Below are 17,964 nucleotides of genomic sequence, written 5' to 3' on the forward strand. Positions count from 1 at the left end.
AGGAAACTAATTCCTCACTGAGGGTCCCTTCCAACTGAAATACTCCACTCTATTCCTTCACTGAGTTAAAATGGTAAAGACTGGATTTCATCTGGCTTTATTTGCACAAGAACATCTGGATTTCATCTGGCTTTATTTGCACATCAGATAGTGTGCGTTCTTCTACTTCAAGAGCAACACCACTTTACTGACAGGGTGCCTTATTCTCACATTAGATTCCACTCCAAATGCAAAAAGTACCTATCACTTCAGAGCTAAGACTTTAGTGTTGTTTTCCCCCCAAGTTCCCCCTTATACATCTTGAAAATAGCCCAAAAGGTTTAGCAAACCCACCAAAAGCTAGGCAAGACACACAGAAACTAACAGAATTCTCTGAAGATCACTGCATTTTGGTAGATCATTCACTTACCTGCTGTGCTGTTTCAATTCTTTCATCCTCCATCCCTAGTGTTGCAAACCCCTTCAAAAGGACATCCTCTGTGGATTCTGGCACCGCAGCTGTCAGCAGAATAGGCAGCGACTGGGATGTCAGGCTGCACAAGTCCTCGATGGGCAGCTGCTCACAAAACACCACAAACTTTGGTCAGATAACTCACTGAGAATCCCTTCATATGTGCAGCTCAACTATAAAGCAATACAAAGCAGTAAGGTGAGAAAATTACAGGCATCTACTTTTGAAGAAATAAATGCAATGGACATTTTACCTATCAATATGATAATCACTGAAACATTAAGTTTAGAAAAAACCTCTGAGATCACTGAGTCCAACACACCAACAACTACAACATCCATATATTTAGAAACACCACACAGGAACTGTCAGGGGTTTTTTTGCCAGACATTCAAGGAAAATTCAAGACTGCTGCCATAATTTATTCAGAAGACAAGGAATAGCTCTGCTGAACAGGAATTATTTTTTAGCCACAATTATTTTGTTTAAGCAAGAAAAACATGGAAAAAAATAACTTGAGATAAGTTGTATTTAGGCATGATCAGAGACTATTAATTAGCCTATATGGAAGAAATTAATTCAAGAAGAAAAATACTATTATATATACTTAAGTAATATAATACCCTCTTCAATTACATGATGATGAATTGTATGTTTCCTGAGAACATCGGCAGGGTAAAACCAGAAAACACTGCTTAAGTACAAATTGGTATCTCTCTAGAAAACAACTCGCATAGTAAAAATCCCCTGCCTGGTAATATTAGTCCAACAGAAAAAGAGCCATCAATATCTCAACTATTTGAGAAAAAACAATTGCCATACATTGTCCAACTCACCTCTCCACCCTGCCCCCAAAAAAGGGCTGACCCCAGCAGGGCAGCCACGGTTTCTCTGGTGTCTAATAGAGAAGGAAGGGTGAATCCATCAGAGCCTGCTGTTTCAGGACAGCTGAGACAACACTGTCCCAGGTCTCTGATGAACTCAATATCTTGGCTTTGCTGCTGTTCTCACTGGCAAATACAGAACCTGCCTTGTTGCAAAGCTGGTTTAGACCCTTAAAAACATCCTCTGTTATCAGGACATCCTTCTATAATCACTTTGGATGCCTGCCAATATTTACTTTTTGCATTCTGCTCACACAAAAAAAAGCAACCAGGAAGGATTAAATGAAACAGGTGCATTTGAGGAAGGAATTGCTTTACACTCTCCCTTTTGCAGTTCTGAGCTTTCAGAAACTTGCCGAGAGCAAGCTTTCTTGATTTTATGGCACTGTATCTTGCACTACGACCCTGTTTAAATACAAACCCTCTCCTGAAAAGTGCACTTAGGAATGCAAGCACTCTGTTCTACCTCCCTTTCAAACAAGGGAGCATTCATAAATAATCACCTTTTCAGAGTTTGGAATTTTACACGGTGGGAAACCACGTCCTCTATGGTACTGGCAAATTATTAAGCTTTTTATCCCTATTTCTGGCTTTCCTCAGTTCAATCGAGAGCCTGCAATTCGTACCAGGAAACAACGTTGGCGCCAGCAGCTATGCATTAGTAAGGATCAATTTAAGACCAAAAGAATGAACTTCACGACTAAAGTTCACAACTTCAGCAGGGCAAATGCCGGTGGTCCGAGGGAAGCAGCGAGGGCGGGCAGAGAAAGCCCGTGGATTCTCAGGGGAAAGCTCCCACCGCTGCCTCGCAAACCCCTGCCAGGCAGGGCGGGCGGGCGGCAGGAGGCTCCTCGGGAAGGCTCCCAGAGAGCGAGCCCTCCCGAGGGCGGGGGGGAGGCTGGGGACGCGGCTGAGCCCCCTGAAGCCCGGGAGCGGCAGCGGCCCCGCAGGCCCAGCCGGTCTGGGCCGTCACCGCCGCCGGCCTGGCGACGTGGCACAGGCCACTCCCGCCCTCGCTCCCGCCTTCCGCCCCTCCGGGCCGGGCAGCGCCGCCGCCTCACCTCGGCAGGCACCGGCAGGTTCTCGGCCGCCGCCTTCAGCTCCAGCACCGAGTCGGTCTGCCGGTCGCTGAGCGGCGCGGTGGGCTGCGGGCGGCGGTCCCAGAGACTGAGGCGGTCCCGCACGTCCCTGCCCGCGGGCGGCGGCTCCGCGGGCGGCGGCTCCAGCATGCTGCCGGCGACGGGACGGGCGGCCGGGCCGGGGCGGGCCGGGAGCGGCGCCCGGAGCGCAGCGGAACGCCGGGAGCGGGGCGGCGCTTCCGGGGGAGGCTCGGAGCGCGCCGCGCCGCGTCGCGTGGCAGCCGCGTCATGGGCACGGGGCAGAGAAGTGCGTCACGAGGGGCGGGCGGGCGGCATGGCGCCCCCTGGCGCCTGGGAGGATCCACGGGGTCACGGACTGGCCTGGAAAAGCCCTCGGCTCGTCCAGGCCAGCCACACACCACCACGTCAGAGAGACCAGGGCAATGAGTGCCACGTCCAGTCATCCCTTAAAGACCTCCAGGGACGGTGACTCCAGCCTTTCTGAGAAGAAACTGCCCCTGATGTCCAGCCTAAACCTCCCCTGCTGCAGCTTAAGGCCTTGGCCTCTTCTTCTGGTGCTGGTTTCCAGGGAGAAGAGAGCAATCTGACCTGGCCATACCCGCATTTCAGGCAGTTTTAGAAGTGGTAAAGGTCCTCCTAAGCCTCCTTTTCCCTAGCTTGAGCACCTCCAGCTCTCCCAGCCCCTTCCCCAGCTCCAGTGCCCTTTCCCAGACACGCTCCAGCACCTCAGCATCCTTCCCAAACTGTGGGGCCCAGAACTGGACAGAGTCTTGAAATGCAGCTTGACTAGTGCCAGGTGCAGGCAGAAATCCCTGCCCTGGTTCTGCTGGCCGCACTGCTGCTGATGCAGGCCAGGAGGCCATTGGCCTTCTCAGCCACCTGGGCACAATCTGGCTCACAGCTTCAGCTGAGATCCTGAACTCCTCTTTCACTGTTTTGGTGCCTTTGGGATGTAGCATTCAATTCCAGTGCATCTTGTCCAGTTATACCACTGCAGCTTCGTCACAGATGAACTGGTACAGTGCACTTACTGTCACTCCAAACTGGCAAACTTCTTGAAGTATTTGAAACTTCAAAACTGAAAGCAGTTCCAAGTCATCAGACTTTACATGTTAATGCTTTTAATAGTCTTGGAAAACATATACTTTACTTATACAGCGTACAAAAATATTTACACTTTTTTTATTAAAGCACAGAAACAGTTGTAAGGGGAAACACTGCACATCAGCATACCCCTAGATATAGAAAATGTTTTACCTTAGGAAAGAAAGTGCCTTGTGCATTTAAAAATTCTATTTGTGAATTCAAAATTAGTAATTTTAAGTGATAACAGCAATTTTGATATCTCAATGAAACTTCTTTAAGTGGAATGCATGATTCTACAAAAAAATGTGTCAAAGATTAACACAAGGCCACAAAAATCCAAAGCTATGGATCCTGCTTTGCTGCCCTCTGTAAACACAGAAGATACATCCGACAATTTGCATCTCACATACTCCTTTTTCCTGGAATTCAACAACAGCACTTGAGCCGCTCAATGTAACTATTGAGTTAATGGCCCTGAAGTTTTTTAATACCTTTAAGCCTAAAGGTAATGCTTATAGAAGCTGTGGTTGATTTCTACATCAAGTGTTTCCTTGCATGTAACAGCAACTTGAGCATCTTTGGTATCTGAAAGTGTTCACTAGTCCTGGACTTGGGGGTCTTTTTAAAGGAGGAAAGCAGTCTTTACAGTAGATTTACTTTTGGAGGGTTTGGCTCTTGTCCACATAGGCACTCACATGACAGAGCCTGACTGCTCAGTGTAAAACAGCCAGTAACCCATAGTTCTTCCCAAGGATGGAAGAAGCATGGAAAGTTTCTCTGCAAGATCAGCAGATGGGCATGAACTTGTTTGAACTTCATTCCTACTAGCAATTTCCATATGAATATGTTGAAGAAGCACTTATGCTGAAATCAAGAATTATAGATGGAAGAAAAAAAAAACCCAAAACACTTTCTTCAAGCTATGCAAAACTGTCAACTGTAGCAACCACACTTGCTAATGAAGCTGGATTATGCCCAGAAAATTATGCAGACATCTCAGGACTTAGAACACAGGAAAGCTTCAAAACCAGAAACAGATTTTATACTGCAGTAGTTATTTTGCCAACCTGAAAGCCAGCAAAGATGTCTTTTGACACTTCCAGTTAACTGGAAGCTTTAAGTTATTACAATCAAATTGTATACATTTCTGAAAGCAGGAGAAGCCCAATTCCTCAGTTCTGCTTATCTTCCCTTACAGAAATAAATATTTCTGTAAAGGAAAAAAGTTTCTTTTCCTTCATTTATGGAAATCTATGGAAATACAGAGAAAAAACCTTTTCCTTTGACTCTTATAAAACACTGTGCTTTGAGACTCAGATGCACCAAGTTGCATTGCGGATCTTTACATTCAAGAGCATTGAGACAGTTGACAGAAGGTATTCCACCATGTTTGGTTCAGTCTGAAAAACAGTGCACATCATCCACTGAATCACGTGCACAAATCATGGTTACAGGAGCCAGTTTGCCTTGAAATCACTTCCAGGTTCTTCTCATTCAGTCTTGCAGTGACCTTTTCCTTTGGCCAGCAGCTCAGACAAGAAAGAGCAAACACTCAAGACAACTTGCACATTGCTCTAAACTCAGACAGTACGTTAACAGAATTCTGTACACAGCTCTGCATGTCAGGCATCCAATTTCTTCAGCTGTTCATATGTCAGAAAGAACTGGCACAGCTGATTAAGGAAAACTCTTTCCTGTTCATGCAGTGAAAATTGGTCCCTTCATTACTGAAGGTTAGCTGCATCTGTGTGCAACTGTGGTCCATTTCTTGTTCCTTCCTTTGCCATGCTGCAGGTTGGCCACATTTTTACACAATATTAGGCAGAACAATGAAACTTGCTTAAAGGCTGGTGATACAAAATAGTTTCCCATCCATCTTCCTCAGGATCTTAAACCCAGGACTGAGGAGGCACTCCTGCAAAAGCTGCCATAAAAATATTGCAAAAGCCCTTGAGACTCTTTAATCACTTAGCTTTGAAGGGCTAAGAAGGTTTGTTTATTGTAAAAAACACTTCTACCAACCCACTTCCCAGGGCTCTGATCAGCTAGCTCCTGAAACAAAGCTAAAATTGTGAGACTAAGATAAACAAAAAGATTGCATCAGTAAATGCCAAGAGTTTCCCCAGTTCTGGAAATAGCCCCCACTCCTAATTCACCTGGTCAACTTTGACTAAAACTTGGCTCATAACAAAGAAAATGGGCAGGGATGAAATTGGAAGAACATAAAATTATTTTGCAAGATCATATTTTAGTGTTGACTCTGTGTGAATCAAATTCCATCTGACTGGAAGCAATTGACTAAAAAAAACCCCTGTCAACGGCACAATTTTCCATTCATAAAAAAAGGGAATATCTGTGCTGATATGACACCTCCCACACTGAGTAATTCTGTAAAAAACAATACTTGCTGTTGTATGGCTAAATTAGTCACTTTGCACACTTCTGGAAAGGATACAATGATATTCCAAGGACCAAGTCTTAACCAGTTTGGCCAAAAACCTTTATACAGAGCAAAAAAGCCTTCATTCTTCCATGTCTAGGGAAAAAAAAAAAGCCACAACACACTTATGTAATTCTTTTTTTATGAAAAATCTAGACAGCACCTCAGCTAACAAGGCTGAGTCCTGTAACCTTAACTTAAATTTATTGTCTGTCAGGACAAAGATATACATTTTATTAGATGCAAACTTGCAGTTGACATTTGACAGCCTCTAGAAATTTGCTGCATGTAAACCTGTAGCTAACATTTGGCAGTCCCTTGAAATATTTGTTTGCTTTATGGACCTCAAATTCTCCTGGACTTGGACTGTTCAGTCACCAGTTGGACAGCAACAGCTTACTATCCATTCTTCTCCATGTACAAGGCCATCATGGTCCCACCTCACATCAAAGTTAGAGACTTCAGAAACCAAATCAAAGTAATCAAAATCAGAGGCTGACCTTGCCTCTGGCTGGACTAGGCTTTCCATTATGCAGTAAGCAACATAGAAAACCATCTGTTTCAGAAAATCTTGTTCTTCAAGAACTGACCTATGAAATTATAATTTCCTGTCAGCCTGACATAGTATAAAGTTGAGCAAGACAGTGCTGCTGAGAGCCTCTCTCCTCATCCAAGCGCCCAAAGAAAGTTCTGCAGCAGACACTAACTTTCTTCCTGCCTGTCTCTCAAAACAGTAGATACTTTTCACACCTGAGTGCATTACTGACAGCACGGTCCTTTTAAATATTATGGCAAAAGCTTGTCTAAGTTACTAGGGAAAACAGAACAATTTTGAGCTCCACAGCAAAGCCATTGCTTAGTGGCAGCAATTTCTATTTACGATGATACATGAGCTACTTACCTGTAACAAGCAATCCACAGTGCCCTTGTAGGCTGAGTGTCCCCCATGGCTTTTCTGATTCATCATACGTGTTCTTACAACATCAACAGGGTTGGATGCAAGGGCTCCAGCTAACCCACAAAGAAAACTGGAACTAGTAAAAGAAGGGTTTAATGAAACCTGATCTACCACACAGATGTACAAGAAATCCCCCTTCCCAGGAAACACAGTAATAATGACTGTTTAATGCTTTTACTAAAAGAATTAAATCAGCTAATGGATGTGAAAAGTTACTTTTCCCGTACTATAAAAACATAATTTTGAAAATTTGCTATACAGCCCTTATATACATTATGCTTGGAAAGATGTTCATGCCCCAGGGAATAATATTTGACTGTAAATTTCTTCTAACCTCAGTTTGCACAGTTGAATGATTCAGACCACCCACAAAACAAATTTCCACATTTCAAAAGAAAGCTAAATTCAAATGCTAAATAAAATTAGCTTCCATGCTACCATTTGAGATGCTATTACACTAAAAATTATAAACACATCAGAAGTATATGTACACATCTAGACAGATGATAAAAAAACCGAAGTACTCCTCTCCCCTGTAGCAAGAGCTAACTAATCATGAGATATACAACCAGTTATACAAACTTACAGGAAGTGAGTATATACTGTATCTCCCATATGTCCAGACATAATTAAGTGCTTCTTGGTAAGGTCATACACTGGCAGCTCTACTCCAACAACAATAGCAGCTCTCTGTGCTGTCAATGATACTCCCTGGCAGAAGAAAGGATATAGCTGAAGTTTGAAGTCAACCTTCGTGCACTGTTAGAAAAGCCAAGCTCTTACAATACAAAGCAAAAACATCACAAATGTGTTAAGAACACTGAAAATTCAAATAAGGCTAATTAGTACAAGTCTTACATCTAAGTGCTCCAAAACCACAAATCTGAAACAACATAAATCACTTTTCCACACAGAATGGCAACTGCAGATCCTTTAAGTTATTTTCTATCTCTGCTTAACATCTCAATTCTTGCATCAACAGTCAGCTAAAACATCAAAATTTCCTTTGCTGCTAGCTGAAAAACTGATGAAATAAGGAGGATGAACAAAAAAATTGGAGATCAAGAAATTTTGTGAGAAAAGCACACTAATGGAAAAACATTCCTATTTTCCAGCTGTTTCAAAACAATTGTCTGTTTTGGTTCTTCAGTTGTTACACAGTCATTGACTATCACTGGCCCAAGAGACAAACCGTAAGACTGAATATGAGAGTTCCTGAGCTAGAAGGGATGCTCAGCAGCTCCTTCCCTTGCAAATGTTCTTTAGCATATGTTTTAAAACAGACAGAGCATACAGATTGAGAGGCGTCAGGCAAAGGGTTGTTTAACTGTTCCTAGAGCCAGTCACCTTAATTGAGCCCTATATTTGTCCTCCCTCTCCTAAGCGGCAGCTAATCCTCACCCACAAGGGTGGCTGTAACCCTTCACCAAAAAGCACTGAGACACCAGCGGTGAAGCAGTCATGGCAAATGACAGACATTACATCCTCCATATTTCAGCTAAGAACAAGGTGGAATACATGACATTCAACTGAACAAGGAAGTGTAGTTGAAGTGTAAGATACAGTTAAAAAAAAACTTGCCTTCCATAATCCTTTAGTGCCTTCCTTTTGGTAGATCTGTATGAAGTTGCCCATCATTCCTCCTTGAATCGTTCTACCTTGAGCTTGCATTCTGATCTGAGATTCATTTGAAGTTACAATTAAAAGATAAATACAACCAAAAAAACAATAAAACTAGATTCAACTATTAAGTTACAACTGCAAGTAGTAAAGTCAATTTATCTTCAAGTATAAAAGCAAGAGCTGACATTATCATAACTATATAAAAGTGCAATCTTTTGCCTTAACTATCCAAATGCAGCTGCTAATTTTGAAGTAGTATGTGGTAGAATTCTTAGCTGCATTAAGTCACTTCTATTTCTGTATGGGTACACTGCTCCATTTAGATAAGACAGGCAGATGGGTTCTGCAGGATGTTCTTTACAGTGTTCTCACAGGAATATGTTGAAATGAAAGGTTAAACAGATTAATGTTTCAGCCACTGAGAACCATGGTCTTCAATCCTGTAGATTTATAAGAACATCCTTAGGGACCTATCAAGGTAACTTTCATATATAAGTTTGTCAACAAGTGACTTGGTAAGTGGATATAATTTTAGGAAGTAACTAATTGAAGCCACACTTGAAATACAAGCTAATGTTTGAAATGCCACTACATAACCACACTAGCACTATGAAGGACAGAGCTTTTTAGTAGTTTCAGGAGAACAGAGTTTTCTTGACTTTTTCATTAGGAGAAGCTTTTTAAGTCAGAAGCTCCTGTTTTATAAGATAAACCCATCAACCCTTTCAAGTAAGTGACTATGATTAAGCTAACAGATTCTTAAAGAGGTGATTGTTTCACAAATTCACTTTAAAGGACTGATGCTGGAATGCCATTTCCTTGGAAGATAGGTCTGCAAAGCCTCTCTAGTGTTAAGGAATCATATGGTACAAGTAGCATTCACTGGAGCTCCTCTCTGAACTAATCTTCACTTATTTTGAGCTCTAGCAACATCCAAGTGTAACAGTGTTACCAAGAAGTACAGATGAAGTAGGCAGTGTGGCTTCCACACAAACACCACAGAGAAGTTATTCTCCCCCCACACTCAAACATGTGGGTCTAACTACCTCCCCAGCCTTCACCTTCCTCACGCATACTTCCAAATGATTATTATGGACCAGAAGCAGGTTCCAAGAATTGAGGATGTTGCTGATTCTTTAGAAGTTAAGAGATGATAATAAATAGGGTTACAAAACAAATCCTAGATTCATCAGGAGACTGCTTCTACTTCAGGAGAGAACAAAAACTAAGACAAGCTCTACATAATTACCTTTAAGACATCTGTAGGGTTGGCAATAGATGACGAGATTACTCCCGAAAGAACACCACACAGAACATTCATCATGAGGGTTTCATCTGTTTCACAAACAAAGATTTTAGCTGCAGATTTACAAAACTTAATATGCATTAGGACAGAATGATGCCTCCACTCATTTAACCAGAGAGTGCTGGTTACAGAAGCCAGGAAACCTGCTCAGATGAGTTACTCTTGCTGAGTAACTTTGTTGTAGCTGGTGTAAGGAATGTCTTCTTGGTAGACTTGTTCAAATGCTACAGTAATATGCCAAATGGAAACAATCAGCTTCAAGCAAATCAGTCCTCAATTAAATAGACAATGACCACTCACCTTCTGGATGCTCAACAAACATTCTTTTTAAGCTCTGGTAAGTGCCTATTTTTATAGTTCCATATGAAGCTTGTCGTAGCATTGCAGGTGCAATCCTGTGAAAACAAGCAGCAGTTATGTTTATGCTCAAGATCTCAAAAACTCATCAGAAAATTCTTCCTAGTGCAGGGATAGCTAGCAAAGAAAGGTTTGTTCATTTAAATTAACAATTTAAACTCATTATAAACAAAACAAGCTTTGGAGCTTCTTAGGTTTTGGTTTTTGTTTTTCTTTTTAAATAGAGCCTGCAAGAACATGAAAGGATTATTACTATTAGACCATGCTTCAACTTGTAATCTATAAAATAGCTGGCAGTCATATCCAAAATGTAGTTCCCCCACCATCCTGCATGCTTTGAAGTAAAGCATGCTCATTTATAGGCAAAGGTAAATCCAATTTTTATTCTGAGAGATGGAAAAACTATAACAGCACTATAGAGAACAACCTTATGCTTAGGTATTTTGTTTCATGTAGGTTTTGTTGTTTGAGGGGGTTTTTTTTTTTGAAACATGAAATGCTGTGGCAGTGTGCAGCACTGAAGGTATCAAAGCTGGGTCCACCAACTTCCAGATTAAGGCTAGCCAAATACCTTGCAATCCTGAAGCCCAAAAATTCACATACAATGGGCTTATAATTACATCAATAGACTGTTCATAAGCCATTGCTGCAGCTCAATTAATCTTACCCAGAGTATAAGGCTTTCAACCCTTCTTCTCTGCATATTCTGACCAGTGCATGCACCATTCCACGGTAGCGGATCTCTTTATATTTGGCATCGTTAACTTGACCTTGAACCTGGAGGCGTGTTTTGGTCAGATCAATGGGGAAAGTACCTTAAAAGGAAAAAAAACAGTGAGAAAATTAACAAAGTACCTATCTAACCAAAGACAACAGAGAACATCACACAGGAAACAGCAACATTTATTATGTATCATAATATGTAAAAGTACTCCCATGGGAAAGAAGCTTTTCCTACCAAGACTTTCTTTAAAAGAAGTGATTCACATTCTAACACCTTGTTTCTTCCAAAGGCCTGACAAGGGCCCTGCCTGCTCCTGTGTTCACATTCACTGTATTTTCAGGCAACAGAGCATTGCCTGGTTGTAAGCAGCCACACTGAACAGGACTTAGCAATCCCAATCAAGCACTGAGTTTGCACATGTATCCTACCAACACCTTTGAAGAGGACATCACTGAAGGCAAATAAATTCTGTAGGACACACTATGCAGCTTCTGCCCAGTATCTGAAAAAGAATAGCAGCAGTACCTATTTCTGTTACTGCTTTCCTGTAGCCTACTGCTATGTTATGTTCAATTCATATTCTCAATGCTCCCCTTATGAAAGGGTTCAGAAACTGTATCCATCCAGGAAAAGACCACATCAACATTCCATTCTCACCTAAGTACAAACAGGAGTCAGGATTAACTACATCTGTTTAAATGAGGCTTACCAGACAAGCAAAGCTTTCATGAATTGTATGTCTTCCTTAACCTTTTGGCATTATTGGCCATGTTCAGTCAAGTGAAATAATGACGGGTTTCAAACTCAAGTTGGTACAAATTTCCTAAGTAGAAACCCTTCCCATCCCTGCAATCATTCAAACTCGGATTGGACGAGGCTTTGAGCAACCTGATCTAATTGAAGATGTCCCTGCTCAGAGCAGGGGGGTTAGAACAGATGACCTTCCAACCCAAACTACTCTATGAAAACAAAAAATAGTAGTTTTAAGTGTAATTTTATACTGCCTCTATTTTACTAGACAGACCTTTCATGCAAGCCCACCACATGCCTAACCATGTCCTGCTACAATGAAAATCCAGATTTCCTTTACTTTCATAGACATGCATTTCAAATACAACTCTGCAAAAATGCTGATATTCAAGGTTTGTCTTTAGAGGAGGCCTAAAACATCAGATGTGCTGTCTCACTACAGCAATTATTCTGTGTTGCTCACTATTGAATTTAGATATTCAAATCTAAGCAACCACTTACATTCAAGAAAAGATTATTTAAACTGCAGCATACATACTGAGTAAAGCTAAAGAAAAATCTGCAAGTTAAGAGTGTAACTAGTCTACTGCAGCAAAGCAGAAGCTATATCTACTTATGACCACTGTCTAGGAACAGATCAAACACCACCAAATAATAAAACACAGAGGCAAAATATGTATAGTAAACAAGACTCACCAGGGATGAGAGTTTACAGACACGAGTGTTCTGACATTGCAACAGAGATAAGAGAAACCCTTCAGTATTAAGCAAACAACTCTATGCTGCAGACCACCATATACCACTGTGTCAGTGGCAGCATGGAACCAAACTTGTTTTACCTAGAGACTATCCAAGTAAAGAAAATCACATCAACAATTAAAGCAAATGCTTACCACATTCTGCAGTGATTGATGCTAAACCTCCGTAGATGAAGGGCTTCCAGTTCAGTGCTGGCATTATTGGCTCCTCTTTCTGTGAAAGAGGAAGATTGAACACTACTGTAAGTACATGTCATAAATATCCATGCTAACACTTAGTGCTAAAACTTTGTGCCTGATCCATTTAGAACAGGCTTTTCAAACATGAGTAAAGAGTAAAAAAAAGTAAGAGTAAAAAAACCACATTTAATACACCTGACAATCAGAAGAAAGACAGGAATATCACAGAAAATCATCTGAGTTCAAATCAGTGCCTGCTATGTGTTTGGGTCACCACTTCCCTCACCATGAAAAGGTTAAAGCAGGTCATCTCCCAGGCATAATGTTAAGGAGCATGCAGTGAATAGCCTCCAAGGATTTTTACTAAGCTAAACTAGTCTGACTACAGCCCACAGTCATTACAGAACTTCCTTTTTTCCAGACACAAACATTATTTAGCATGAGCTAAGCTAGTACACTTGGACAGAAAATAAGGGTGTATACACCATTTTGCTTCCATTCAGACCTATTTCTGCTACCCATGTTCACAATATTAATTCTTGTGAATGCTACGTGAAAATTGTGTCAATTATTGAATTTGACAGAGTAACCACAATTTGCAATTAACAATAGAACATGCTTTGCAAGATGTTAAATTAATCCAATTATATTAGAAAAGAGATAAGAACTTCAAAAACCAAACTAGTCCAGCCAGCACAAGGTTGCCCTTCCCAAAAGCAAGCATGTCTCTCAACATCTTTTCCTCACAATATTCAATATAAGTAGTTCTCATTCCCCATTTTCTGTGATATCCCCCTAAACACTGCATTCTACAGCCGTTTTTGCCATTAATTTTAAGGGAAAGTTGTATTTGAAAATACCACCATTAGCACTCCCTGTTATTCTTCCCTGCTTTATCACCAGTGGTGCCTAACTGGAAAATATCACAAATACCTGTTACTTAGCCCTGCCTTTTGTACAGCTGAACCTTCTTTAGTCGCTTCCTCTAGCAATGCCAATAACCCAGCACCTAAATGAATTTTCAGAGTTGCAGACACTCAGCAGGCCTGAACAATTTCTGCAGCTCTAGTTTTCCTTTTATCAAATTTACTTCATGATTTAGTTACCTGGCTCTTCTGTCACACGAGGAAAAGAAAGAAGCTAAAAATCACAAAATTTTGCATATTCAACACCTACATGCACAGAAATCCTTGTTATTCTTTATACTGCTGCAAAGATCATTAAAAAAAAAAAGGCAACTAAGGTCACCCTACTATACTGCCAAAAAGAGTGCAGTACAGAGGTCTGGACACACAGGCTTAGACCATGCCAGTTTTTCAATACAAAGGAGACAGAGCCACATGGATTTACACTGTATCAAAGGGAGACCAGTTCCAGCTCCAAGTTCCTCATAATCCTGTTCTGCCATGATTAATGGCAGATCATTTAATTAACAGAGACCAAGCCAAGCTCAGTTTGCCCACTATCTGCTAAACAGCTCCTGAGAAACTCATCAAAACTGACAGTTAAGCCCCCTAAACATACTCAAACAAGATTTCATATATCACAAATCTAATAAAACAAAAATAGATCCTTTTTCTGTTCATTTCATATTTCACTCTGCCTAGGCATTGAAGGCTACTCACTTTTTCTATGGTTATTCTGAGCACAATCAAATAAAGTTTTTAATTTGCACACAGATTTACAAATATAAGTTGAAACTTAAATATATAAATAGGATAGTCTAATGCAAAAATTTTATAGCACACTCTTCTTTTGACAGATCCCAAGGTGAAGGTCAAGGTCTGTATATCTGAAAGGCTTTCAAATCTTAACTCCTGCCAGTATGCTAAACTAACCATATGAATCTTTCAACTTCTAACCTTCAGCCCCCTTCTTCAAGATATCCATACTTTAGGAAGAAGTATGAAGAAGAAGAAAAAGATAAAGCAAAGAGGTAGAATTTTTCTTAGGGAAAAAAAAAACCAAAAAGACACACCATCCAGTAATTTCTCCCCATGACCTCAGGTGTCTCATTTCCCGCTTAGATTCCAAATTCTTGGTTTGCTTCTTTGTCAGAACTTCTTCCCTATATCAATAAAAATAATAAGTGTCTCCTCAGAACAATTCTGTAACAGCTGAGTGAGTGGCAAACTACTTAAAAAGAGAATCCAGCCATCATTATAGAAAAAAATCAAGGTCTCCACTTTTACTAGAAAGATACTGCCTTTACAAAATACACGTTGCCATACCCTGAACATCAACGATGACAGAGGGGATACTCGACCCTACAGAACATGGGGTTGAATTAATACAGAGATTCATCCACGCACTTTCTGCAGTGGTCGGAAGAGAATCCTCTTTCTTTTAACCACAGCATGACTGGACTAAACCCAAAAGCCCGGGTTCCATGAAAGAACGAATCACTTAAAGAACTCGATATTTCCCCGACGAGGAGCAGGCTTGAAAATTCCCACATCGAATTACATGTTGGTTGAAAACATCGCTAGCGTATTAAGCACACAGTATACTCGAGCTTATAGCAGTTTTAACTATTTAAAGCGGATTTGGGTCTAGGGTGGCAACAACTACGACTATTACACAAGAAAAATAGTCTCCCACCCTCCGAGACCTGAGAGTAGCAGCCGCCACCTCCTCACTCACCGCCAAGCCCTGCCCGACCCCCACGTCCTATCGCGCCGACCCCGCCGCTCCCAAACCCCAGCGTCACTCCCCGCGGCCGCGGCGGCTTTTGGGGAAGGCGGGGCTCCGCCCCGGGGCGGGCTGGCCCGAGAGGCCGAGCCGGGAGCGGGGTGTGGAAGGGGTGCGTGCAAAGCCGCAGTGGGTTTGAAGGGGGGGGGGGGGGAGGCCTAGCCGGCTGTAATTATCCGGGGAAAATATTAACCACGCTGACCTTGCCGTCAGAGGTCTCCCCTCACCACTGGCCTTGGAGGGCTGCTGGGCTGGCGGAACAGGCCGGCATTTTCCATTAGCATTCCTGGCCCAGGAGAATGGAGCGGCTGCGTCGGGCGTTTCAGCGCTCCCCGGTTAACGAGCAGGTCACTTGGCCCTTAGAGTTTCTCCTCGCCATTATCTATAAGGACACTGATTTTGTCCCTCGGTTTACGATCCTGTGGGGGCAGCGACACCGCAGCAGTACCGGGGCTGAGCTTTCCTGAGGCGGCACAGGAGCCTTTATCTACCTGCTGTGTGGAGGAACAGAAAGGGGCTGGGTGGGCTTAAACAGCTACTTTGCTCTTTAAATTACCCTCTTCAACATTTTTGGCAGAACGGTTACACGGGTGATTCAGCAGTTGTAGTAGTATTACACAGTTCTGTGCCATTCTAACTATGTTTTTTTGCGTTACCAGGGCAGAAATGGTGGATTCAGTATATATGCTTTACACGGCTTTGTTCAACCCCATGCAGTGCCTGTCCAGAAGGAGAGGCGCTATCCAAAAGGGCAGGTCTCTGGTCTCAGCCGCTGTACGGGTGGCAGTGACCCGTGCATGAACACTGGATGAGAACCAGAAGTAGTCTGGTCCAGAGCCCAGGGCTTCCTGGGAAATAGTGGAATCAGCTCTTTTGCTGCCCCTAAAGGCAGAGTGTTCTGGCAACTCGGTGCTTTCTGTTTCTGACTGAAGAGCTGCCAGGAGTGCTTGTAGGGACCTACCCCCACGGTGCAGCCCTGCTGCCGCTGTCAGTCCGCTGCCTTGCAGGCTGATGGCATGCCTTACCCCGCAAAGGGCAAAACACCCTGCCGGACTGCTCCCCGCGCCCATCTCGGGGCAAGGCTGGAGGCTGAGAACCTTTACTTATGCTTACTGGCTTGTAGAGAAAGACAGTGACACCCACTCAGCCCTCATTAAGAAGCTGGATGTGGCTTTGCATGCAATCCTCAATAAAGCATAAGGAATCCAAAATTTGGGTTCCGGTATGCCACAAGAGCTTCATACAATGAAGATAGTTCTCTAGAGCAATCCGAGTCCATTACAGACTTCCCACAAATGTTACATTTCCATCCTTGAAGGATGGGTAGCCTACAAAGCTCATGCTCTAATCACAATGTTGCAAACTGTCTTTGCAGGTGGGCCTCATAGAACCTAGCTACAAAATCCCACCTCAGAACTGGTATTCACATTCTAACCCCCTCCTGAAACTCCTAGTACCCGGCTAGTACTTTACCGGTTTTATATGTACAGCAGGTACGATCTTACTTCAGATAAACTTTGAACGGCTCCCTTCTCTCTTTTTGCACAGAGATCATTTGGACTGATTCTAACATTCAGTGATTTTGCACTTTGGTGCAGCCACTTTGGTTTTCTGACTTCTCAAGTTTCTGCCTCCTTTTAAGAAGGACCTTAGTTCCACTCTGATCTTGAGTTGGGCAACTCCTTCTGTAGGCAGATGGGTTTTATTACCTCTGATGAAAATCAGCTCCTGCTCACATGTTATATCTTGCACCCAATCACATTTCTTAGTTTATTAACAACCTAGTTGCTACTTCTCAACTGTGTACTTTTGAATACAGAAGAATTCAGGTTTACTTTTGTTGCTACTGGTGACTTTTGCATGGGTCCTCTGAATAAAGTATTCTGTTGTATTCTTAACCCGATTCATAACACGTATGAGGTATGTAATGCTTTTGTCAACAGACAGTGGACTACTTTTGGCAAGATGCCTTGAACCTGGTATCTGCGTCATACCAGCACTGACTTAGGTGCTCAGCATCTTTCCACATGTGCTACTGATTACACAGTCTTACAACAGCTTTATCCAAGCGCCAATTCTTTCCCAAGGGGCTGCCCAGGGCTACAATTTAATTAATTAATTCCCAGACCCCTAAACTTACTGCTCCTAAATTTCCTTACACATTTTTTGTTTCTTTTTTTTAAGCAAAAGAAGACAGCCCTCAAACCATTTTTCTGGGGACCTCTGCTTTTTGTGCATTCATTCCTGTTTTGCTACTTCCACTGCTGCTTAAAATGGAAAATCATTTCACTTCTGGTCTCTGCAGTGGTGAAGACAGGTCTGCCAAATCTCCTACTGTTTATATGAATGGTTAGTGGAGAGACACAGATGGCTACAGGTATTTTTCTAACTGCCTTGTCATTTTGTTGCTAGCTGTAACCACGGGAGAGGTACCTTTTTCCCTTGGAAACTTTCACAATTATTAGTTACATAACTGATTTGCATTTTTCATGTTCCATTGGCTGAGTGATGAAAGCAAGCCTAGGACATGGGAGTCAAGAGCTCCCTGCCCTGGCACAGCCTCCTCACCTTCAATTGTTTGCACTTTGTCTCTGAAGAACATTTCATCTGACCCTCAATCATACAGCAGATGACTTTGTTGAGAAAGTAGATACTC

At 42.3% G+C, this 17,964-nt stretch overlaps 2 protein-coding genes across 6 annotated transcripts in view; both read right to left on the minus strand.

The window, feature by feature from the left end:
* Positions 1–2,683, minus strand: part of COG3 (component of oligomeric golgi complex 3) — a 30,735-nt gene extending 28,052 nt beyond the window's left edge. The window contains exons 1-3 of one of the 2 annotated variants that reach the window (XM_050980033.1): positions 2,397–2,487; positions 1,839–1,948; positions 410–556 (exon numbers count right to left, since the gene is read on the minus strand). In XM_050980033.1, coding sequence (XP_050835990.1) covers positions 410–442 — 33 coding nt within the window. In that variant the 5' untranslated portion in view covers positions 443–556; positions 1,839–1,948; positions 2,397–2,487. Of the gene's footprint in view, positions 1–409; positions 557–1,838; positions 1,949–2,396 lie in introns of both variants that reach the window. The other variant, XM_030234311.2, reaches the window with a different exon arrangement.
* Positions 2,684–3,536: 853 nt separating this feature from the next.
* Positions 3,537–15,529, minus strand: SLC25A30 (solute carrier family 25 member 30). Of its 4 annotated transcripts, none has more exons than XM_050980042.1 (11): positions 15,511–15,529; positions 14,596–14,685; positions 12,573–12,651; positions 10,873–11,020; positions 10,149–10,243; positions 9,792–9,877; positions 8,501–8,596; positions 7,506–7,630; positions 6,863–6,995; positions 5,977–6,057; positions 3,537–5,185 (listed from the first exon to the last, which is right to left on the minus strand). In XM_050980042.1, exons 2-11 carry the CDS (start codon positions 14,614–14,616, stop codon positions 5,144–5,146), a joined length of 906 nt encoding a protein of 301 aa, XP_050835999.1. In that variant the 5' UTR covers positions 14,617–14,685; positions 15,511–15,529; the 3' UTR covers positions 3,537–5,143. The 4 variants fall into 4 exon arrangements, with proteins under 4 accessions (XP_050835999.1, XP_009101203.1, XP_050836002.1 ...); XM_009102955.4 differs by lacking the exon at positions 15,511–15,529 and adding an exon at positions 15,261–15,399; XM_050980045.1 differs by lacking the exon at positions 15,511–15,529 and adding an exon at positions 15,261–15,399 and having other exon boundaries at positions 7,506–7,626; positions 8,497–8,596.
* Positions 15,530–17,964: the final 2,435 nt, after the last annotated feature.

The sequence above is a fragment of the Serinus canaria genome, chromosome 1 (genome assembly GCF_022539315.1).
Source record: "Serinus canaria isolate serCan28SL12 chromosome 1, serCan2020, whole genome shotgun sequence".
Lineage (NCBI taxonomy): Eukaryota > Metazoa > Chordata > Aves > Passeriformes > Fringillidae > Serinus > Serinus canaria.